Consider the following 25,571-nt stretch of genomic DNA (forward strand, 5'->3'; position numbering starts at 1 on the left):
AACCACCAACATCCACTGGTAAATGCTCACCAATCCTCCTGGCACCCCCACCCCCTTGGTCCCGTGAAAGAATTGGACTTCTCCAATTTTGCCTCACTTGACCAAACCAAAGTGAAATACCTCTCTGGAAAAATTAAACTGCTCAACCTCTCTAAGTTAGATGTCAAAGCCTAGGGGAAAGAAAGAAACTTTTAATCCCACATCTTTGTTGCGGGGGGGGGAGGGGACTCAACTTTCTTCTAAATGTGAGAGACGAAAGTCATCTTGGCCCTCAGCATCACCAACCAAGCCTGATCACTTTCTCAGCCTGCCTCCTCCCCTGAGCCGTTTTTCCTTTTTTTTTTTTCCATGACACCTTTAAGACAGCTTCTCCACTCCCCATAATTTTAAGACTTGTCACTCAAAAAACCAGGACAATTCCTTGACATCTGAATGCACTGAGTGATTCGAGGGAGAACCTGGCCCTAGAGTATGCAACACCCAGAGCATCAGCCCAGCTGTGCACAGTGGAAAGATGGGGCAGCTCAGAGGTGGGAGGGAGAAAAGACAATGCCTCTGGGACACAGGGTGGGAGGAAGGAGGCCATCCATGGCATAATATTTCTGCTGTTCTTTCAGGGAGTCAAGGAAATAGGGCAGGGAATGCATTTAGATAGGCAACCAGGCAACATGGCAGGAAATGAAAAGCCAAGACAGAACGGCCAGCACTACTCACCAGGGTTGGTTATTGTCAGGAGGTCAAGCTGCCGCTGTTGCTGCAAAAGAAAACACATTGTGAGAACACTGATGTAAGCCACAGCCAAACTTGTGCTTAGCAGGTCAGGACGGACATGTAAAATAATGTTTGGACACAAAGAGCTGTGTAAATTTTATGGAATATAGTACTGATTCATAAGTCTACGGAGGGCCCTAGCACAGAGAATGGACAGCCTTTTTGCTTATGCTTAGAAGTACAGATGATAAGAGCTAAGAGTGCTTTCATGGCTTCCAATCAAACTCTGGTAGAATAAGGCCCACCTAGGGCCACAAAGAAAGTTCTTTCCCAGTCTCTCAGATGGGAGCTCATTAGTCTCCACCATATAGTCTTAGGTTTCTTTGTTCACACTGGAGGCACTGGTTAAGTGTCTGATACTAAAATAGCCTTTGTCATATGTGCCTCTATTACTCTCAACTTCCAATAACTCTGTGTGTGTGTGTGTGTGTGTGTGTGTGTGTGTGTGTGTGTACACGCCTACGCATGCATGCGTGCACCAGGGCACTGTCCCTGGGTTGTCTTTTTTCTTCTCAAGGCTTTACCCACTTGAGCTTTTTTGATGCTTAATTGGAGATAAGAGTCTCATGGACTTTCCTATCCAGGCTGACTTTGAACCATGATCCTCAAATCTCAGCCTCCTGGGTAGCTAGGATTACAGGAGTAAGCCACCAGTGGCCAGTCAAATAATAACTTCATTCTAATTAAGAGAACTTTGGTGTTGATTTGTTTGTCCAGCCTTTTCTATAATGCTATGACAATTTCAATGATGATCCAGTCATTTATTCTCTAACTGAATCCTTATCCTTTTGTACTCTAGGTTGTGTGCATGAGGCTGCTTGGCCTTGGTTATCCCCAGGGTTGAGGTAGTCAATACGCGGGAGGCCTGTGTTTCATCACAGCAACCTATTGGGAAGCTTTGCTCTGGCCTGGACATTATGGGAATCTGAGTGCAGACATGAAGATAGAAGGCTCTTTTGGGAACAATAATGCCAAGTTTCTGTAAGACTTCAATCAAGATTCCTTTAGTCTTTGATTTCCCAATGATTCCTCCTTCCTTTCTAAATTTGATTTGCCATCAATAGCACTGAAAATCTTTTTTTTTTAAAATCTTTAAAGTGTCAAACTCCATTTTGCAAATCATTGCTCTACACTTGGAACTCTAGACTCTCATTGTTCTTTAAACGCTTCTGATTACCTTTCTTTCCACGGATGTCTTGCTATCTTTCACCTGGCCTTTATCTTGCCTCTCAGAAGGGAAAATTCCTAAAATTCAGTTTAGACACAGAGCGGGAAGGCAGCCATGTTTGTGAGTGCCAACTAAAAGTCACAATACTAGGTACTTAGATGTATCATTTCTTTACATTCTCTTAGAAATCCTTCAGTGCAAATTACATACAGAGGAAGTACATAAAGTTCAGATAGCAGAAATTATTCACTTAAGGACACACTTTCATAAAACAACAGGACTAGGACTAGAACTCAGCCAGCTCTTATCTTGGTTGTAAAGTCCAAAGTAGGACAATATACATAAATCTTTTAGCCAAATGCTTGAAACTTAATAGGTTCTCAATAAAAAGGTCTATTTATTATGGATGTTGTTATTATAGACCATCTGACCCCTGATTTATAGCAGTGGCCTCATCCTAACGCATAGAATTATGGATGCTTAGAGTTCAGGAATCATTGACTGACTTGCCACCAGAGCAGGAATCTTCTCTGCAAGGTCAGTATCGGTTGAATGAACTGCTTCATTCTTTTTCTCCACAGGAACAGAAGCAATGCTATTTCTTTTTGGTCAGACAGCTCTCCTCTGAGCAGGATGAAGTGTAGTTCACTTAATGACATCACTGTTTATAGCTGCCCGAGACCTTGACAATCGCTTACAAGTCTAAAGAAGATCTGTGTGTTTGTCTCTCCATGCCAAGTATTTTCCGTCCCTTTTGTTCTTTTCTTGTGAGACTTGGTTTCAAATCTCCTTGTCCTCAAGGTTACCTTTCTTCTCCATTTAGCTGACTAAATGGATCCCCATCAAAACCTCTTTAGGACCTTTTTGTCCATTGCTTCTACAGCTTTTCACAACCTAAAAGCAAATCTGTAAGTTTTTGAGGTTTTCTCAATCACATATCCTTGCATTCCATCCAGTTCATAACTTATTCCAGTTGACTTCAAGCAAACAATGCAACAACTCTAAGATGTTACTCATCTACATAGCAAGCATGGATTCTCAAGCTGACATGAAACACACACTTGCACACGCCAGCTAGAAGGAATGCTGGAAAGCCTCCTCTTCCTAATGTGAAACCAAAGCACTGGGGAAATTGGCTCAGGATGCCTTTGAAAGGCCAACCTCTTTGGCTTGGCATTTCCCTTTTTCATGAATAAGGGAAGAATCCATTATGTCTTTCTTTTTCCATAGCTTAACTAGAGGATGATTACAGTTGGTGAAGGTGTTCTGTTTGTCTGAAAAGTTTTCTAACTTCTAAATTAAGAACTACAAGGAAATGGTAACTCTCTGTCTAGGGTCCAGTAAAGGGAAAAAAGGCAAAACAATAACAACAAAAACCCTGGTAAGAACCCTGGTTTGAGTCAGACACACCTTTGTCCTGGCATCTCTACATGTGACTTTGTATAACTAACACTCTGTTTCTGGCTTTAAACTTCACAACTCTAAAATGAGCAAATGAGGCTGAAACATTACCAATAAACTCAGAGTTAATTGCAACCACGAGCCGTGCTTGTGGATCTCCTCTCTGGCAAGAAGAGTTCCATGAGAGCCTCTGGAACCAGGACACTGAGCTTGAAAGACAGAGTTTAAGTTATATTCACACATCACAAGGTTCTGTGCATGTGTGAATCTTCCTCAGTAGATTAGATGTGAAGGTCCTGGAACTACTTTTCATCTTAGTTACATCAGTCCACAGCAGAGAGATAGCCCTTAGGATTTATTCAGCTCAGATGAACTAATGCTCAAACCCACAGCAGCCTTTCAAACCTCCATGTCTTTGCTTATGCTGCTCTCTCTGCCTACCCTCTTAAAATATTCCTGGAAACCTTCCTCTTCACTTTTCAAGACTTTCATTAAATCATCTCAATATACCCACCCCTAAACCTACCCCCCTTCTTTCCCTTCTCAGAGAAGGGAATGAGTATTTCACACACTGTTTTTCCAACACATCTTGTAAAAATCTATCTTTTGTACTATGTGATGTGTCTTATTTGCTCATTTGTCTCTCATTAGATTCTTACTAGAGGACAGGGCTGTGCCATTTTATCTCTATTCCTCCAGTGCCCAGAACAAAATCTTATTTGATGCCATCTAGTTCAAATGATTCAATTATTTTGTTATTCCCTCTTCAGTGACTCTGACCACTTGGAATTAATCAGCATGAAAGGTAAGCATGCTCCTCCCTTCTTCAAGCTTTTACTGTCAAATCCTTGGATTTTCTAGTCTTTATGTCTCCCCCTCCCCCTTCCCCCATTATTTCTGCAGCTGGCAATGAGCAATGACTCTATCCATCTCCTGGGGGACTTTTGGATCAGCACTTCTTTTAGACCCCTCTGGTACCTCCTGTTTGAACCACCACATGGTGATAAAGACATTCAAGTCTGGAGACAAACCCATTTAACCTACAAGTTCATTAACATATGTATGTGCTACCTAGTGGTGCAGGTAAGTAAGTGTAGGCTATTGTTAACATGAAAACTAGTGTTTGCTCCAAAATAACTGTGTAAAATTATTAACTATGAAAGCAGAGAACTTGAATAATTACCTCAAATTCTTTAAAAAGGGAAGAAAATTTTCATGACTAGTGTAACAAACATGCTCATTTGAGATTGCCAATGGGAAGCAGTACAGTATTATATAAATAATGGGGTATAGAATTGAACAATAATGTACTATCACTTATATACTGATATGGGCAAGTTAAATACAAAGAATTATACTTGATTATTCTAAGTAACAAACTGAAAAAGATGAAATACTTGTTTATAAAAATGATACATTAACTTGTGGAAGGCAGGATATATAACAAATAAAGTCAGGAAGGCTAGTGACAGGTTTGGTAGGCAAACATGGCCTGCTAATTATTATCAGTTAACCAAAACCTATAGTTTAAGGAAGGCAGAGGGTTTTTATGTGTTGTTGTTGTTATGTCTGTGTGTGTGTGGGGGTTGGACAGAGGACATTCTTTTTTGGGTTTCATACCTAGACAAGGGCAATATTCTAAACACTCATGTGGTATTCCATGGATTCTAGGAGAAATGTGCAAATGTCATGTTGGGTCCATTAGGAGTTTGTATGTGGACACCTGACTGTGTATAAAACCTACATCCCGTGTTCCCCAGTAGAAGAGGTATCCACGGACATTCAGAAAAGACCATTTTTGTGCTTAACTACTATATGATGAATGTGGATCACATCGCCAAACAGCCATGGGAGGGGGAGGCGGGATTCTATGGTTAATAGGAATAACCTCTGAGTTGGTGCCATACAGAGATTGCCAGAGCACCTGTAGAGGATGCTTAAGAAGTTACCTGCCAATACCCATCTATTTACGCCGCCCCCCCCAATCCAGTGGATGCTATTTTGTGAAGACAATGTCACCCCACCTCTGGTTACCACTGGTTACCTTCAAGAGTGCAAGTACTAAAGAAGAGATAATTAGAAATGTCACCAAGCAAATCTGTAACTTTTATGGGTTCAAGTATCAATGAAAGCTTTAATTTTGTCTTAAGTTTAAGAATTTATCTTTAAGACCCAAGCATGGTATTGTATATCTATAATGCTACAACCCAAAACTTTTGTGGCTGGGGCAGGAGAACAATGAGTTCAAGGCCAACCTGGGCTGTATAGCAGGACTCTGTCTCCAGAAACTCAAGTGAAAAAGCCAAAGATCAAACAAAATCAAAACAAAACCTCCTATTTTAATTTTTTTGTAATTATGAAAGTAATGGGTCATTTCTCTAATTTCTAGAAAGTATTTAATGAAAAATGAATAGAATCCTACTGCTAAAAGAGAACTACGGGCTGGGAATATGGCCTAGTGGCAAGAGTGCTTGCCTCCTACACATGAAGCTCTCGGTTCGATTCCCCAGCACCACATATATGGAAAACGGCCAGAAGGGGCGCTGTGGCTCAGGTGGCAGAGAGCTAGCCTTGAGCGGGAAGAAGCCAGGGATGGTGCTCAGGCCCTGAGTCTAAAGCCCAGGACTGGCCAAAAAAAAAAAAAAAAAAAAAAAAAAAGAGAGAACTACCAGTAATACTTTGGTATGTTTTCTTGTCATTTTCATTACTATGTATATCTAGCGAGAGTGTTTTTTATCTATAAGAAATGTAAGACATTTTAATCTATGCAACATTATATTGTCTTGTTTGTTTCAGGCTGGGTCTTTATTTTGGAGCAGAAATATATGCCACATATATTTATTGTGATAACAAATAAACTTGACCTTATTATTGTAAGGCTATTTCTAACTCTCTTTTCAGGGAATGTGTCATTAAATGATAGGACACCACTAGGATCTCACTCGATATTTTGTCCAAAAAGGTATGGTTTGAGAAGCCTGGTAACTGTAGTCTGCTGACATTGATAAAAGCATCTGAATTTGGAGATTCTTTCAGACAATATTAAACCTGGAAGATACTCTTTTTTTTTTTTCTTTTCATATCAGAAGCCATGGTTAAAAATGGACTTTTCATTCTGGTCACGACGGCACAGCAATTATATCCCAGAATGAAAGGGGACTTGATGTTCTGGAAGCTCAGGGGCTGGTTTGATGTGTGTGGGGTTCTGCATGGTAGAAGAGAATAATCCCTGATTGTGTGTTCTGTCTTGCTTTCTGTGTTTCATGCAAGATAGCTATTTGGAGAAAAGTGAATCTTTCATGGAACAGACAGGAAATGATTTAAACAAGAGCACCAGTAAATTCCCCCTGAGTCTCCTGTAATTCCAGAAGCCAACCAGTATAGGGAAAATCAAAGGATCATTACCTCTACACACAGGGGCCACAGGGACAGAGACACACATTTAGCTTCAGGCCTCTGGTGCCACCATGTCCAGCAACCAGTTCCTCTCCTCCCCGAGCCACAGTCACTTTCTAGATAGCTGAGGATCTAGAATCACCTTTCTTCTGTATTTTCAGCAGTGCATGCCCATGGAGAATAGTTCATGTCATATGGCACTGACTCTCTCTAAACTCACTACTTCTGATCTCTTACTGTAGTCTACCTTCCTCACTGGCTACAGTATCGATCATTCTGAACTTAAATTTTCTCTTTTCTTTAAATAATTTAATGATTTCATTACTTTTTTTTTTTAACAAACACAAGATTGCTTAGCCTGGTATTTAAAGAGAATGTCAAAAATCTCTACAAGTTTTATGTGCTGCTTGCAAAGGCAGTTTTTACATTCTTTTTTTTTTTTTTTTGGCCAGTCCTGGGCCTTGGACTCAGGGCCTGAGCACTGTCCCTGGCTTCTTCCCGCTCAAGGCTAGCAGCACTCTGCCACTTGAGCCACAGCGCCGCTTCTGGCCGTTTCTGTATATGTGGTGCTGGGGAATCGAACCTAGGGCCTCGTGTATCCGAGGCAGGCACTCTTGCCACTAGGCTATATCCCCAGCCCAGTTTTTACATTTTAATGTCATATTCAGAAAACAAATAGAAGGACATATTGTTTTCAGAACCAAACTTCAGAAAATAATGATAGGCCCAATCATGTTGGTCAATATAAAACCAGAAAAAAAATATATTGAGTAAAGCCAAGTGGTAGGATGGGGAAATGGGATCAGGAGATGAATTTAGTTAGACTTTGTCCTGTGTCTCAATGTTTCATTATTATTTTTTTCATTTACGTGACTTCCTTGACAGAGGAGTGGCTGCTGATGCTGTTTTACTTTTCACTGAGGAAGTAGGCCAACTTTTAAGACAGATTAAAAAGAAAGGAACCTAGACTGGTAATGAGCCCTGGATACTGCCGTTGGGAGCTCATGGGTCTGTTTACACTGCTTGATATTCACTTCTTAAGACCACCACTGCCTCTGCATTAAGAACGGGATCCTGTTTGTTTCTTTACATAGTTGACTATTAAATAGATATGCAATATATGGATCAAAAGACAAATTGAAAAGCTTTATAATGCAAATACAATAACATATAAACCACTTTATAAGGAGATGAAGAGAGAAAAATGAGGATTGAAAGGAATTAGGTACTTTCGGTGTGAGGTTGTAACTCTCTAATCATTTCCTCAGTGTTCTTGGCCACGATATGTTGGAGCTTAGAGGTGAGACCACTTGCCCAGCTTATGCAGAGACATACTAGCAGAGCTAATTTTAAAAGAAGTAGAAGAAGTGCTTCTCACATGGGTTGAATATGGATTAGAGAACACAGAGGAAGGTGCAATGCATGTGTCTTGAGATGAGAATTAGAAGCCACGTGTCTGAGCATGAGAATAGAGAACAAGTGCAAGGTATAGCTCCCACATTCGTGGGCGGGGTAGCCTTTGGATAAATCACTTCTCTCATACTGTAGAGTAGAATATAAAATGAAAAGAAGAATATAATAAAACACAAAAGCTTCAGAATCCTTCTGAATATCAAGATGATGAATATCTTAGGTGGAAGCATTCAGAAGCTGATAAAGATCGCACTGGATACCTGTAAGTGTCCCATAAAGTGTACTTGCTTCCATTCTTCAGACGCAGGAAGTGTATAAAGCAGTGGCCAGCAGAGCCGCATAGAACTGTGCAAGGAACTGAATGCAACAATGAGTTAAAACATTTAGAAACCAGAAACTGTGTTCTGGTCCCAGTGTAGCCACTTATTTGCTGTACAGGCTGAGGATTTATCTTCTTTAAACCTGTCTCTACCACATACTGGCTAAGTGACCATGAGCAAGTCAGTTAAATACTTGGAAATGGATTTAACAGGTCCCCTACTAGTAAGGTAGTAAACCTCCCACTTGACACCTAACTAGGAAAGTAGGATAGAGTTTGGTAGGACTTTTTTATTCCAAGACTTCTTGCTTAAAAGGCTTTTTCTCCCTCTTTCTTCACGTTCACCATCTTTCATACAATCATGACCCCCTTGCAGCCACCTCTGCTGTCCCAGACTGGGCTCAGTGCCTCTTGAAATCTCACTCTCCTTGGCTACAGATGTTATTGCTGTGTGTTGCAATTATCTGTCTGAGTCATCTGGCTGTGAGCTGCTGCAGGCAAGGATGCTATGGGATTCAGATCAGAATCTCTAGCTCCTTCCACTGTACTTGGCACATAACAGAGCCTCGGTCATGTTTGCTGAATTGTACAAAACTGCAGAGTTCCTGTGAATAATATCATGACATTCAGAATAAAACTCTGGCACTGAAAGTGAGGCAACATGAATCTGTGTTCCTGCCCAGCCAGAGTAATGCGTCTACATCGTGTCAGTTATATATAGTGCAGGAAGTAAAAGCGCCAGGCCATAAAAGTCTATTTTCTGCATTTCACTGGCTCTCATGGAAGTTCCATGCCATGATGATTGACCAGGACTTTCCACAAGAAACTGCCAGCTTGATTGTGGGGAAAGAATCCAGATCAAATTGTTCTTTGTAAGCCTGGGACAGAAGGTATTGTTGCTTGAAAAATAGAACTGTCTAAATTAATTTTCTTGAAACAAACATCTTTGCCAAATAAAAGCAATGCATAATAACAACCCATAATTAAAAGCAAAATGATACCTTTTGTTATGTGGGGAAAGCAAATGTGTTCACCACAATAAAAGAGCTAAATGTTATTTTCTTGGAACTCTAGGGACACATCTTGAAGTCTGGTTTGAGGTGTGTGTGTGTGTGTGTGTGTGTGTGTGTGTGTGTGTGTGTGTGTGTGATGGAGATTGGGAAGATGTTTCTCCTTTTTTTTCTCTCATATTTACCATTGGAAAAGAAGTTTTAAAAAAAAAAAAAACCAAGCATTTGTCATTTCTAACTTCCCAACAATGCAGCTAGAACATTCTTAAATCTCCTTGCACTTTTCATAGAAACTAGGAAAATGAGAAAAATTGACATTTCTTATTGAACTACTCTTGTTTAATTTTGCTAAACAGTTTTAAAGTTATTTGTGTGTGTATCTTTGTGAACTCAATATCCATCTATCCATTCATCTATGTACATACGTATTTTTAAACTCGCAAATAGAAAAGGGTTAATTTAGAAATAATAGACTTATATTTAATGTTTACTGTTCAAGAGGACTTTATTTATGATTACTTATTTTATCCCCATAACAATCTTACAGTGCAGATAGTTAACCTCACGTTACAGATGAGGAAACTTAACTGTAACTTCAGAGAGGTTAGGTAAATTTCCACATATTATGTAGGTAGTAAAATGTCCTTTTTTATGTAGGTAGTAAGGGATGATATTGTGATTTAAACCTGTCTAACTAAATGTGCTTGCAATATATAAGTAATAATTATGCACTAAAAACAAAAGTGTGGTCAGAAGATACCAAATGTATTTTTTTTTTCGCAGTACTAAGGACTGAACCCAGGGCCATATGCATGCAAGATCAGCTTTCTAGCACTTGAGTTACACTGCCAGCTTTTTTGTTTTTATTATATTTTTGACATAGAGTCCTACCTCTACTTTTGCCCAAGATGGCATCAAATTCATGATATTCTTTTTTTTTTTTTTTTTGCCAGTCCTGGGCCTTGGACTCAGGGCCTGAGCACTGTCCCTGGCTTCTTCCCGCTCAAGGCTAGCACTCTGCCACTTGAGCCACAGCGCCGCTTCTGGCCGTTTTCTGTATATGTGGTGCTGGGGAATCGAACCTAGGGCCTCGTGTATCCGAGGCAGGCACTCTTGCCACTAGGCTATATCCCCAGCCCAAATTCATGATATTCTTGACTCCAGCTCCTAAGTATTTAGTAGCATGTGACACTAGTTTTGGCAAACATATTGAGTCTAAATTTGTGGCTATATATGACTTATCCTGAAGAATGTTCCATATATTTTTGAAAATAATATGTATTCTCCACTAAAGCAACCAGCACAACCATGTTCACTGCAGCATTGTTTACTATAGCCAAGATATGGAATGAACCCAAATGCCCTTAAGTGGATGAATGGATCAAGAAAATGTGGTATATATACACAATGGAATGCTACTCATTCATCAGAAAGAATGATATTGTATAATTCCTAAGGAAATGGAAAGACTTGGAAAAGTATATTGCGCAGAGTAAGCCAAAGAAACATAGCTTGGATAGTTTCCCTCATTTGTGGTAGCTACTATGTGCCTATGAATTTACAAGTAAACACCAGAATGATTAACACACACACACACACACACACACACACACACACACACACACACACACACGGACATGATAAGTTATATAGGTCTCTAAACATTCACACACTGAGGCCAAAGGAGGATATACATAGGAGTGACAAAGGCTCAATAGCTATGTGTATATGATCATATAATACTATTTTATGACATGAACTCCAAAAAAAGAAATGAGATTTTTTCAGTTGTTCCTGTTTTGTTTTGTTGTCCATTTGTTTGTATTTGGAAGAGCAAGGGGGACACAGAAATGGGTGAACAGATAGAACAGAGAAATTTAATCTATATATAAAGTACATTATGCATTGCCATTTTACTTTTGTTTTGAGTTCTTTTTTATTTCAAGTCCTAGGACTTGAATTCAGAGCTTAGGCACTATCTCTGAGCTCTTTCTCAAGGCTAGTACTCTACAACTTTGAGCCACAGCTCGACTTCTGATTTTTCAGTGTTGAATTGAAAGTAAGTCTCACAGGGACTTTTTTGCCCTGGCTGGCTTCAAACTGTGATCCTCAGATCTCAATCTCTTGAGTAGCTAGGATTGTAGGCGTGAGCCGCCAATACCCAGGTTTGTCATTATTTCTTTGAATAAGCTTTCTACGCCATTAGCGTTTTCAAGTCCCTCTTGAATCCCAATAGCCTGAACATTTTCTCCTTTAATACTGTATAAAGTTCCTATTTCATTTATTTTTTAAATTTATTTTTCCTCTGGGTATTTTCAAATAACCTGTCTGTGAGTTCATTGATACTTCTGTTTATCAATTCAGTGATAGATACAGTCTATTGCATTTTTTTTTTCCATTTGGCTTAGTGTATTTTCAGTACAAGGATTCCCTTTGAATTAAAAAAAGTAACTCCAAGTTCTCTGAAAAGGGACTCAATTGTTTCTTTATGTATTCTTGAAATTCATTGAGTTTCCTTAAAATAGCAATGTTAAATTCTCTGAGTTTTCACATATCAGATGGTATGGTCACTTTCTGCCACCTTGACTTTTATTAAGTGAGCTCACAGTCCCTTGCAAGATTTTTAGGCTTGATGGCATATACCATCTATTTATTGATTGTTTAGGTTAGTGTTTGGTCCCATCTTCTTTTCTGTCCTTTCAGAATTTCTAAATAGGCAGCTTATTTTCTCTAAGTCTATGGTTATTGCTGCTTTTTACACACTAGATGGCAACATCAGCCCAGGTTTGCCAGAAGTCCTAGCCTGTGTGTTGTCACTGTTTCAGCACTAGAGGAACCCCCAGGTCCTTCTTTGTACCGAACACATAAATGGTAAGTTGTTCATTATGGATTAGGGAGTTTCTAAAGGGCATAATCTGTCCCTAGAAGCCTCTGCTGGGGTCAGATTGGGCCCAGATTAGTCATCCATAGTTGTCAGGCAGGGTGAGATTTTGTATGGCAGTGAACTTCACCATGGGAGAACCAGCCTTAGGTTCTTTTTTTTTCCTTTTAAAATTTTATTTTATTATTTTTTTTCAAATTTTTATTATCAAACTGATGTACAGAGAGGTTACAGTTTCATACATTAGGCATTGGATACATTTCTTGTACTGTTTGTTACCTTGTCCCTCATACCCTCCTCCCTCCTCCCCCTTTTCCTTTCCCCCCCTGAGGTGTTCAGTTCACTTACACCAAACAGTTTTGCAAGTATTGTCTTTTTTTTTACCCTGTGTCTCTCAATTTTGGTATTCCCTTTCAATTTCCTACTTCTAATACCAGTATACATGGTTTCCAGTATACTCAGATAAGATTACAGAGATAGCCAGACCCAAAGAAACATGGACTCTATGGTCTCCCTTATTGGGAATAATTAGTACAGGTTTAGGCAAGTCATAGCAGAGCATCACAAGAGCCCAATAACTATACCCTTATGAACACATAAGATGATGCTAAGTGAAATGAACTCCATGTTATATCACAGTTGTAACTACTTTCAACGTCCCATCTGTATCTGTAGCTTCTATTATTGATGATGTTCTTGTATCAGCCTTAGGTTCTTATGCAATGGCTTTGTGTCTATCTATGTTTTGTTTTGTTTTTCCATTATTTCCAATGATGGCAATGACTCTGTCCATATTATGTTTCCTGGGACTGGGAGAATGTACTTGTATGCAGGGGTCCCTGCACCCCGGCTGCTCTCCCAGCCAGCGGGAGAGGCAAGGAAGCGCACCCTGCTGAGTGTGAACCCAGAATAGGTAACCAGTCGCCCACACCCAGCCCAACCCAACCTTTCGCCGGCAGTTGGACAATCAGAGGACTCGGCAGAGGTTCAAGACTGCTCTCAGTTTTAGTAGGGGGGGACCTGATCTTAAGTATGGGCAATGGCAGCAGGAAGAGGAGGGTGTAACATACCTAGCCAGGGGCGATGATTGATGGTCCGAGCTGTCAGTCAAGGGTGGAAGGCCATGGGACCTCCCTAAGGGGCGGCCTAAGTACTAGCAGGACTGCCCCCAGGTTACTGCCAGCAGCCATCTTGCTGCACATGGTCTTAAGGCTGGGAGGCGTGGCCAGCTAGAGCCGCCTTTCCAGTTCCGGACCCAGAAGGCAGGCGGGGCTAACCGGGATCCCTCTTCTGGGAGGCGGTGCAAGCAAGCACGCCCCCAGGGGCGCCCAGGCGGGGCTCTTCAGGGCCTCACTCCTGAGGCGCAACAACCACACACCTCCGGGGCGGACAGGCGGGGCCAGTCAGTGTGCCCCACACTTGTAAGCTGAGTTTATTGTAACCTGCTGTAGGTAATGCTGGTCAAAATATAGGTCTATATAACTTGGGCTTCAAGTCTGTATGTGGCACTAAGGTTGGCTCTGGCCTGCGGACAAGGTCATAACCCCTTTATTTTGAGTTCCAATTAGCTAACACTGAGCTACCAAAGGCAGCTATTAAGGTAGTTGTGAAAAGCAAATTCTGTGCTTTCTTCCCTAGCCTATCTTCAAGCTGTGAAACCTGAGGTTGGAATGGAGTAGTGGAGGCAGTCCCTTGGCTTCTAGGCTAATGTAGATCTTGAGGCTTAGTCTATAGCTTCAGGCCTGGGGGTATGGACTACCAAGCACTGCCTAGTACTGGGTTCCAAGTCTAAGGCTTAGACTTAATTCTCTTTCCTTGACCTAAGGTGAAGGTATGTTTCATTCTGTAAAGAATTTAGGGTGGCCTGATGGAGACCTCTCTTTCCTGTCTCCCTTCTTCAATGTGTCTTTTTTTTATTATGCTGATATCAGGAACTATGATCTCTAGGCTGGTTTCTTTAGCTCTAATGAAGGTACTATAATTCATGAGTATCTGTTCAAAATCCTGATTCCATAGACAGATGACTGATGGAAGGTCTTACTCTTTTGTCACCTTGCTCTATCTCTCCATATGGTAGTTCTATTTATAATTTTCTGAGAAACCTCCATACTGTTTTCCATAATGGCTATGCTAATTTATATGTTCACCAACCATGTTCAAATGTTACTTTTTCTTCCAAATCCTAAAATTTCTTTTCTTTATTTCCTTCCTTCCCTCCCTCCTTCCTTCCTTCCTTCTTTCCTTCCTTCCTTCCCCCCTCCTTTCCTTCTTTCCTTTCACTCTTGCAGATGTCTTCTTACATCCAGATGTTCCTTTGTCTGCCACATCGTTCCAGAAACAATTTTTGTTTGGTTAGATACCTGCTACTTTTTCAAATCTGAGAGCAGTTACTTCTACCTATACAGTGAAGTAATTATGAAATGTCAAGGTTATGAGGTGATATAAGGTTATATCAATCTGGAAGTCTTTCTGACCCCCTTTACTCCCCATCTGACAAGCAGCTGGTGACTTAAGAGGTCAGGCTTTTTAAAAATAAATATCTTTTGTTTTAGCCACTTAGAATAGCCAATATTTCTGTTACATGACAAGTCAACAAACAATAAAAGACAGCCCAATTCCAGGTACAGGAGTGGATCAAGCCTTTGTTTTCCTATCTCCATTTCTCCCGGGGACTTTTCCTGTTCCAGGCTGCCTGCTCATACCAGCATCTTCAGAGGACATGCTGTGGGCCTTCCAGTCCATACCCAGGTAGACTCTTAGCTCTGCCTTTTCTTAGCTCTAGATTTCTAGGAGCTGTTATTAGATAATGCCTATCAGCTACTTTCTATCTGAGTATTGTACTTTGTATGCCTAGGTCTTATACTCTGCGATACAAATCTCTTTGCTCTTTGTTGAAATCTCAAATTCTATTTCTTTCTACTATGTATGTTTCTATGCTTTACAATATATTGACTTTTTCCCTTTTTAGTAGCATATATTTGTTACAAAAATTATAAGCATCATTGTGACATTTTCCTATCTACACATTACAAACTTTTGACTATATTTAAATCTCTAATTCTTATGAAGAAATCTGATTTGTAGGCACTTCTCTTGCTATATAGGTGAAAAGCCATTAATATTTCATTGTTTTCCAGAAAGTATAAGCTAATACGTTCCAATACAGGGGGTTTAACCACTCTGACTAGTTCCAGAACACATTTTCTTTTTATTAAATCACATTTCCTTGCTCTTCATAGTTATGAGCACACAGTAGGTGATCAAGAAAAATATAATGAATTATTTGTACTTTTAGAAAACATAATGGTTTCTTTGAATCAAACCTTTTCTTTCCTGAGCCAGCTCCTGTGTGGGGGAAAATGGCAGATGGTGACAATTGTCCACTGCTTCTCTGAATATCACATTTGTATCCTGTTCAAAAACACATTTACAAAGACATGTCTATGGATATAGATGGAAGAATGAATAGAGGACAAGCTTTTCTTCAACTGACTATTGTGTTCCGAAATGTGTCAATATATTTTTCTTTCTTTGCAAGTAGAGCACTACTTGGTCTTTGCTTCAGGAATTGTGTAATGACCAGGCAAGCAAGAATTCTGCAGCTGGTCCCCTGCAGAGAGAGAGCAACCAGCTCTAGTACTGCACCAGTTACAAGAAGAAAGGGCTCCTGGTGATGAGATGGATGGATCAATGACTTTTTAAACCAAATCTATGGGTGTGTGTTGAGTATATATGTGAAAATGAATGAGAATGAGAGAGAAGAAAAACGAGTAGTTGAAGGTCCTTACGTATTATATGGTTTAGAGTCAGCAAACCACAGCCTCCTGGTCAAATGTGGTCAGCTGCCTATTTTTGTATAGCCCACACTTAAATATGATTTATATATTCAAATGTTTAGAAACAAGAAAAAGAAAAAGTAACATTTTGTGGCATGTGAATATTATATGAAATCCAAATTTCAGTGCCCATAAATAATGTTTTATTGAAACACAGCCACAGTTTTGTTTAGATATTTTTTGACTACAAAGTCAGAGAGTTGAGTACACCATGGTAAAGATTTTTTAACCTGTAAGGCTTAAAATGTTTATTCTATGATCCTATTGAAAAAGTTTGCTGATCTCCTAATCTAGTCCAAACTCCAGAGCCAACAACTTTCTTGAAGATAGAAGTTACGTGCCCATTATTCAAATCTGGTGCCCAGTGCAGGGAATAACACTAGGACTGGCTTAGTGATATATAACTTGTGAGTTCATATACAAAATAGAATTGCACAGCCCCTTACTCAGAAAGGAGAAAAAATGTTCTACTGAAATGCTCTTTTTCACTTTCTGTTTCTTTCTCTTAAGATAATACAATTTTTTATTTAAAGTTCTACTCTCTCCTGCCTGGGGATAGTTGTGAGGTAAGTGTTAACCATCAAGTGCCAGAGGCTCCACACGAGATTCAATGTATCAGTTCATTGCTGGGTGCCTCCTAATCCATGCCAACTGAAAGATGTGGGGCCAGGGAAGATAAGGCAGACATCTCCCATTTAAGGGTCCATCTACCCCATTGCAGATGGCAACTCAGGAAGGTACTGCAATCCTTACACTGGGATAAGGGAGGTACCTGGATAAAGGTGGGTCAAAAACTTGCTTCTGATGAACATACCCTGATCAACAAACATTTAAGCAAGGGAGAGATGGGCTGGGAGTGAGGACTCTAGAAGGTTAGGGATCACATGACCAAGAATCTCCTCTACTAGGTAGCCAGTAGGTCTGTATCTGACCTGAGGTTCTGGGTGTCTTGCCTGACTTTGTTTAAAAATACAAATCCAGAGGTAAACTACTAAGTTTTATACAGCAGCCACAGAGTACTGAACCCCAAGAGTTTGAGTGTAGGGTCTGGTGCTACTGTACCAATTCCACATGGTAGAAATTGGGTGTGCAAGCACAGAACACAGTAGGAATGGAGGGAGAGTTGCATGAACAATGTTGGATAAGTAATATGCATAGTGGAAAAGTTTACCTGCTCCACTCTACCACTTTCTGAGTCAGTTTCCTCATTGTAAAATGTATCCCTCTTTGAGGCTCCAAGTGAAAACATAGACAATGTTCTGAAGCCTTCTGTGAACCTTCCACTTCTCTGGGGATATCCTCCAGCAGCTCAATCAGCCACAGATTCTTACTGGCCTTACCATATCAGCAATCAGTTTCATTTCTTAGCTCCAGGATATTTAGAGAGAAGTTATAGCAGAATGGGGTCAGTGGGTAAGTGTGTGATACCAGATCTAAGGGATGAAAGTAGTTGAGTCTAGCTGAAGACATCAGGAAAGGTTTCCTGAGGAAGCTTTAATCCTATTTCTTTTAAAACAAGTGGGATTTTTCTAGATAGAAAATAAAAGCGAGCTTTAGGGGTATTGGATGAGACTTCTGCATGAGAAAAAGCACAGAGAAGGAGAAGCTGATGTGCAGCTGGGAAGTCAGTGAATATTCCAGAATGACCAGGGTATTAAGGAGAGGTGATATATGGGAGAGAGTCATGCTAAGGGCTTGACTGTGCCCTACTTTGGAGGGAAACAACTGGAAGCCTCTAAAGGGTAATGAAGAGAGCCATCTTGCTAATGTGTCCCTTGGCAATGACAGATCTTGTTTATAGAAAGTGAGAATGACAAACAGAAAGAGAATGGCAGCAGAAGGTAGATGAGAGGAAACTGTTTGCAGAGAAGTTATCATGGTTTGGGCCTGTGTTAGGAATTATCTATTTTTATTACAATGACCTCAGAGAGTCAGAAAATGCAGAGAGACTAGGGGCCTTTCTGAAGACCACACAGCTAGCTGTGAGGTAAAGGCAGTCTTTTGTCCAGGGTCTAGCTTATACGCTGGTCCAAATCTATATTAGTGTCCCAATCTGATTTTTAAGAATTTCAAGCTAATAGAAATAGCCTTTGTCATTTTCTGGGGGCAACATGTGGATCTTATAGAAAGGGTACTCCTGAACCACCAGTTAGAAGTGACCCCTACTTTGCTTTTCTCCGGCTGACCTTATTTTGGTTGAATTTCCAAGGATATGGAAGCATGGGTTTCTGGAGGGCTTCCTTCTCTCTGGGTTTCAAGGGCCCAGCACAGGATAAGGTCATTAGTCCCTGTTTGCAGAATGAATGGGAAAATTAATGATGAGACTGAGACCTCCCTAATTCTTCGTGGAGTCCATGACCCTCCTTACTGGAAGCCAAAGACAAAAGCAATCCTTGCAGTGTTTAGGAGAATGCATGCTGAGGGTGAGGGCTGTGCTGATGACACAGAGTTCTACCATCAGAACCAAATTTACAGCAAACAGTGTACATAAATAGCACGAGCTACTCAGTTAGGCTAATTTATGTTCACAACAGGGCTGTCCTAGCCCCCAATGCCCAAAGCTCTTTACAATTCCAAAATGATTAAAAGCATCACACAAACCCATATTTTCCATTTTTATTAAAAGCACTAAAGCGGGCAGTGCTTTCTGAATGTCAATGGGGAGCTATTTCCCAAGCCAGGGAAAAAAGCTTCTCCTCAGATGGCCAAAGCAGACTTCTGTACACCCAGCTCCATGTATCCTTTTGCCTGCAAGCCCTACGCCTCTGCCTATTGAACAACTCTGCTTTTTCACTCCCCCTTTCCCCACATATGGTCTGCCCCACCCATCTTCCCCCAAACTCTTTTCAGTCAGTCCCATGTCAAACTCCTTACCTTGACAGCCAAAACCCTCGCCAGAACGGTGCAAAATTACCTTTCCCCTTAGGAATACCATCCTTTAAGCAAAGTTGTCATATTCCCCTGATTTTTCTAAGCCTTTGTCAGTGTTCTCTAGATCTTGGATAACTTTGTTTTCTCACTTAAGATTTTACTCAGTTTTCTTCTAGACTCAGTACTCCTAGACTTTTTCCAGATTGAATTCACCTTCTTTTCACTCTATAAATCTCAAGTCAGCATCATATTGAATTCTATATAATTATGTGCCAATTTCTTCTTGTTCTGAGTCTGGCACAGAGTAGGGTCTTGGTGAATATCTGAGAAATGAATGATTGATAAACTCTAATACTGAATAACCTGTTTCAACAGAGATACTGAGATGCAAGTAAGAAACTTACTACTCATCTAAAAAGCTAGCTCTACTTACTGTTTCACTGAGGATAAAAACAGTCAGAAAAATACTGAATCCTACCAACCCACCGTATGAATGAATGACTGAATCTCCACCTGTGTATACATTCTCTCCCTGTTTTGTGACCCTGTCTAAGACCAACCCTGCCCTTCAGTCACCTACTCAAGAGATCTCACTCCAGCAAGGTTGGCTAATCTTTTCTAAATCACCCCAAATTTTAATTTTGATAGATCAACCTTAACACATAAACTATGCTAATTTTTCCATTATAATGTTTTGATTCTACCCTCTCTTCCCATTTCTACCATAATTTTTTCTGCTTCCCTTGACACAGCAGTCTGCATTCGTGGTCTGACTCCCCTTCATGCCTTCCCTTTTCTAAGGCCTTTGTCCCTAACGGTAAAGTTGGCTCTTGTCAAGCTGTCCGTGACCTCTGTATTCTGTCCTTGTGCTACCTTGCAGATCAGTTGTATTTAGCCCCTTTGCCTTGTGTTTGGCCTCTTTTAACACATGACTTCCACAGTATCATATTCTTGTAGTTTTATTTCTATTCAAAGGGCCTTTCCTTCTACAGCTTTCCTGCTGTTCCTCTTTCCTATACTTTTGTATGTGTGTGTGCCAAACCTGGGGCTTGAACTCAGGGCCTGGGTGCCATCCTTGAGCTTTTTTCACTTAAGGCTAGTGTTTAAGAGACTCTGAATGAATGCATCAGTTTCAACATTTGCCACACACTGTCCTTGTAGGATTATTCTCAAATCCACCTTTAGTGTGACTATAATGAAACTAAGTAAGACAACTCAAAAGCCTCAAGTGGCTCCTAATGTGCTCTGAAGCCTTGGATTCTCACAAAATTCATGTACTATAAAATTCTTTAAGCTGCACATTGGTGGCTTCTGCCTATAGTCCTAGAGACTCAGGAGGCTGAGATCTGAGGACTGCTGTTCAAAGCCAGCCCAAGCAGGAATGTCCATGAGACTCTTACTCCAATTAACTACCAGGAAATAAGAAGTGGTGCTGTGGCTCAAAGTGGTAGGGTTCTAGCACCTGGAGCAAAATAAGCTCAAGGACAAAGCCCTGAGTTCAATCCCCAGGACTGGCAAAAAAAAAAAAAAATAATCTAACTTTTACTGTGATAGAATTAAGAGTTGGGGCTTTTAGAATGTGATTAGATCATAAAGACAAAGCATTCATGTGTGGGGTTAGTATCCTTACAAAAAGACCAAGTGAAAGCTAGCTAGCCTCATGAAGACACAGAGACAAGATCTTTATCTACAAAAGGAGTGGGCCTCACTGGACCTTGTATCTACTGCTGTGATGACCTTGGATTTTCCCTCTCTTCAGAACTGTGAGAAATAAGCCTGGTGCCAGCGTACACCTGTAATCCTAGCTGCTCAGGAGGCTGAGATCTGAGGTTCAAGGTTCAAAGACAGCCTGGACAGTAAAGTCTATGAAATTATTGCCACTAATTAAGCATTAAAAAAGCAGGAAGTAGAGCTGTAGCTTAAGTAGTAGAGAACTAGCCTTGAGCAAAAAGGCTCAGGAATAGTGCCTAGACTCTGAGTTCAAGCCCCATGACTACAGAAAGAAAGAAAGGCTTAAGGTACTCATCCCTCAGGGAGTCATATCTTACTTCCGTCCCTCTTCATAGTAATGCCTTCCTCACTTTCCCATTTTGTATTCTAATTCAGCCCTCTCCCTGACTCCGCCCCCCCCCCCTCTCTTCTTACCCATTCACCAACTGCTTGATTTTTTTTCTCTGTAGCACTTTAGCATAACCACTGTCAGGGCCTACATATTTTCACTACATTCATTCATTAATAGTTTTAGCTTTCACTCTCACAGGTATCCTGGTTTTGATGATAAATTACATAATCAATTGTACTTCATCACCTAGCATATGAAATATTTCATTTATTTTGCTTTATATTATTCCCTTTTTAGAATACAAATGAGCACTTTATAGGTTGGGAGTTTTACATGTTATGCTCCTTTCTTTACTTTCAGTACCCAGAACGGTGTCTGAAACACAGCAGCTACTCAATAAATATCTGTAGGATGAATGAAATTAAATGTGTTTCAATAACTGGAGTGTGGTAGCTGTGTCCCTGATTATCTTTCTTTTAAATGGACTAGAATTGGGTCTCAGACTCAGGGCAATGTTCATAATTCAGGCCAGAAGTTTACTTTATTTCCAAGTCCTATCAACCCTTCACATGTAAGAATCAAAGTGAAAGGTACATTTGTAAAATTCTTTCCATCTTAGAAATGTGTCCCACCAACCTCAGACTCATAGCAAGTAGATTAATGCTTGGGACAGCCCCCTAGCATGAAGAAAGGCATTCTTTAGATGTAAATGCTTAAATGTAAATACAAATCTCTGCCCCTTCTAAGGCATAATGACTATGTTCAGTGTCAAGGGAGGAAAACACACATTATCCAGGCGGCAGGTTTCGGACGCATGCCTGTGACATTATCTCTAATCATATACAGCCTATTTAATATCTGCTTTTTGGTGAGATTTACAACTTATAATTATTGCCAGCAGGAACAAGGAAAAAAATGAGAAAGTGTAGGAAGGGCAGGGTATAGATAGGGGGAAAACTCTTCCCGATAGCAATAAACTGTGTGAGAAATTTAGGCCCAAGCTTATTAGAAGATACTAGAAATAACATTTGGATTAAAGCTAAGAAAAACAAAACTGTACAAAAGCTATGCAATTCAGGAAAATCTTATAAGATTTTTCAGACTGTCTGATTACCTTGTGTGTCTCTGACACTGAAAAGAAGTTAGAAGAGTTAAAAAGTGCGTCAGATTTAGGGTCCAAAATATATCTTTCATTAATCCATATAGGATTTAGAAAGGCCTTCAAGGCTAATGGCTGGATCAATTCATTTTATTAAGAAGTGAAAAACCTGTAGGGCAAGGACTCAAATCCAGGCCTCCAATTCAGAACAAGCTAAATCTTCAGAAGAAAGGAATTGTAACAGGGGATCCTTCTTATGCCATTGACCCAGAGCGTTAAAGTGGGAGTGATTTCCTCTGGGCTTGAGACTGGTACCAGAGGATGGCAGAGAAATTTGGGCAACATCATGAGGCTGTGAAATGGGAATTCATCTGGATCCAGCAATCCTGACATTATAGTCTTGGTGGTGGTGGTGGTGGTGGTGTGTGTGTGTGTGTGTGTATGTGTGTGTGTGAGCATGTGTGTGTGTTGCAGGTACATTTATGTGGTGAACACGTTCATGTGGGGCATGGCCGGCCGCCCGGATGCCTTGCATCACAGAAGAGCCTGTTTTTCCTGCCCTGGGGCCTCTTGGCTGTTAGTCCCGCCTGCCTTCCGGGTCTGGAACCGAAAGGCAGGTCTAACTGGCCCCACCTCCAGCCTTGGGACCACGTGTAGCCAAGATGACAGCTGGTGGTGAACCCGGAGAGGGTCCTGTGGGCTGTGACATAGACTTAGGCCGCCCCTTAGGATTGGTCCCTCGGCCCTCCACCCTTGACGTTCATCTCAGGCCACCTCTCATAGCCCCTAGCTACGTGCGCTACACCCCTCCCCTTCCTGCCGCTCTCTGGCCCTTAAATGTGTGATTCCTCCCTGAATAAACTTGAGACTGCATGAACTTTCTCCCCCGCCGTCTGATTGTCCTCCAGTGAAGGGGGGCTGGGTGCGGGCGGTTCGCTGACTCTTCACCTTTTCTTGGCTTGCCCGTTGGGGTGCGCTCCCCGCGTCTCCCGCTGGCCAGGAGAGCGCTGGGGGCGAAGGACCCGGACAACAGGCTACAAAGCAAATCAAGCTTTACTTCTGTCTTCTTTCCTACCATGATTGACTCTCCTTTCCCTGCCCCTGGATGATTTACCTACCCTTCAAGATCACCAGGGGGCATCCCGTCCTTATACTCAAAGCACAGGAGGAGAGGCAGTGGTTAGAGCTCAGAGCTTCAGTGTCAGGCCAACCTTTGCTATTTTCCAGAACTTTCTTTACTAATAGTAAAACTTCTGAGTCCCAATTTTCAGGTAGGTAAAACTTCCTACAGAAATGCTACAATTCTGTGCGATCATGGTAAAGATTAAATGATATACTATTTTAAAGATAATATATTTGGTTAGGAATTTGTGTATATATTCTTGTATTTTTCTTTCCTCTTCTGCTCTGAGCAAGAACTGAGAACTACTAGCCTTTGTTTCACTGAGGGGCAGGGGGCTTATAAAGGAAGGGTATCAGAAGCTGCTTGGAGTCAGTGGTGTTTTGCTAAGGCTAAGTTCCATCCTCTGAAGAGACTATGGCTGTGGTAAGCCTTGAGGAGAAAAAGAAAAGAGAAGAAAATACAGTTTTTACCCCTGCCCCAGCATAAATGAAATCTAAAATATATGACCACATACTTGTCTGACACTGCTACTGCTCAGCCGCCTGTAGGCTTGTCTGTTTCCATGGTGGCTTTCACTACGACAGAGTGTATGTAGTCTCACACTATTTTGGACTAAAAATTCGTATTTTCTCCAAATTCATAGTCCTGAAATAAATTCATATACCCTTACTATGATGACATTAGGAAAGTGGGGGTTTGGGGAGGTAATTAGAAAGTCATAAGGGTGGAATCCTCTTGAACTAGATTAGTATACTTATAAAAAGAACCCCAGAGGGCTATCTAGACCTCTTTCCACTATTTGAGGATATTATAAAAAATCTGAAGTGTTAAGGAGAGTCTTCACCACAATTCAACCTGATCTCGTATTTTCAGCCTGTAGAACTAATTGTGTTAAGTGATTTTCTCCTGTTTATAAGACACCCAGTCTAGGGTACTTTGTTATAACAGCTCAAATGTACTAAGACATTCACCTAAGTTTTTCATTGTGAAAACTGAAGATCAAAATGAGAAGGGACCCGTTCCAATTCTTAAGGCACTGGCCATGGAAACTTACATGTTAGTGGTTACTAGGAGGCTAGTTTGAGGAAAAAAAAATACTTGAGGAGCTTTAAATTTTTTCCAGTTGATTTAAAAATGTGAAAATCCTTTGACCCAGAAACTCCACTTTTAGGAAATTAGCTTAATGAAGTGCATAACATTTTGCTAAGAGGAAATTTGTCAAGTCATTATTAGCAATGACAATATTAATAGTTGTCATAAACTAAACATTTACTTCATATCAGACATTGTACTGGATGCTTTGCATATATTCTCATTTAAACTTCAAAACAACCTTTGTTTTAAGATTAAAAAAACTATTATTTAGTGAGGTTAATTACTCTTCCTAAGATCATGCAGCTAATTAACCTGAAAAATCTTCATTGGATTCCAAGACTCAAGCTCTTATGTTATTCTTTCTGTTTAGTTATAAATTCATCTTCAGGGCTCTCAGTGGAATGTCCAATAATTTAGAATCAAGTTCTTGTATGCAATAAAATACAATACTTTGTATTATAGGTGAATATTTAGTGATAAAAGGTTGGCCTTATTTGTTGTGTAGTTATGTGGTACATTAGTTATAATGTATACATCACTATAAAAATACCAATTTTATCTGTAGGAAATTAGATAATGGGCACATTTTGATTTTCTACTTTTATAATTTTTTACAATGAATAAGGAATAAATTTAACTTGAAGAAAAGATAGACTTGAGTTCATAATAAAGAGGTTTCCAGCAGAAGAAGGAAAGGACTTCCAACAAAGAAAAAGATTTAAGATTTTATCTTTACTTTGAATTTGTGCTGAAGCACATTAGCTGTTACCTCTCTAGACAACATCCGCCCACCTGTATGGTAGGTAATCAGCATCTCACTAGCAACAACGGCTCCTTATTACACTATGCACAAATACCTAGGTAGTTAAGGCTGTTTTGGCACCTGATGCTAGAGGGATTTGGGGGTACTCTGCCTCTACCCGGTGGCTAGAGAAATCTAATAATAGTATTCTGCCACTTTCTTTTTCTTCCTCCTTCCCCTAAAGAGGCAGCAGGTAAAGCTTCTGATTGAATTCTATCTTGATTTCATTAAATATTCATAAAGGCCAATTAGAAAAGGAGAGCAAGAGGCCGTAAGGCAGCCCCTTCCATTATCCTGTCAAAGGCTAGCTGGCTGACCGTCAGG

General features: G+C 40.5%; 1 protein-coding gene across 1 annotated transcript in view; it reads right to left on the reverse strand.

Annotated features, from left to right (window-relative positions):
- Agbl4 (AGBL carboxypeptidase 4) overlaps nucleotides 1–25,571 on the reverse strand; it is a 1,006,503-nt gene that overhangs the window by 314,474 nt on the left and 666,458 nt on the right. Inside the window, exon 6 of the mRNA XM_048351274.1 lies at nucleotides 715–754. Coding sequence (XP_048207231.1) covers nucleotides 715–754 — 40 coding nt within the window. The remainder of the gene's footprint in view (nucleotides 1–714; nucleotides 755–25,571) is intronic.

The sequence above is a fragment of the Perognathus longimembris genome, chromosome 7, assembly GCF_023159225.1.
Source record: "Perognathus longimembris pacificus isolate PPM17 chromosome 7, ASM2315922v1, whole genome shotgun sequence".
Classification (NCBI taxonomy): domain Eukaryota; kingdom Metazoa; phylum Chordata; class Mammalia; order Rodentia; family Heteromyidae; genus Perognathus; species Perognathus longimembris.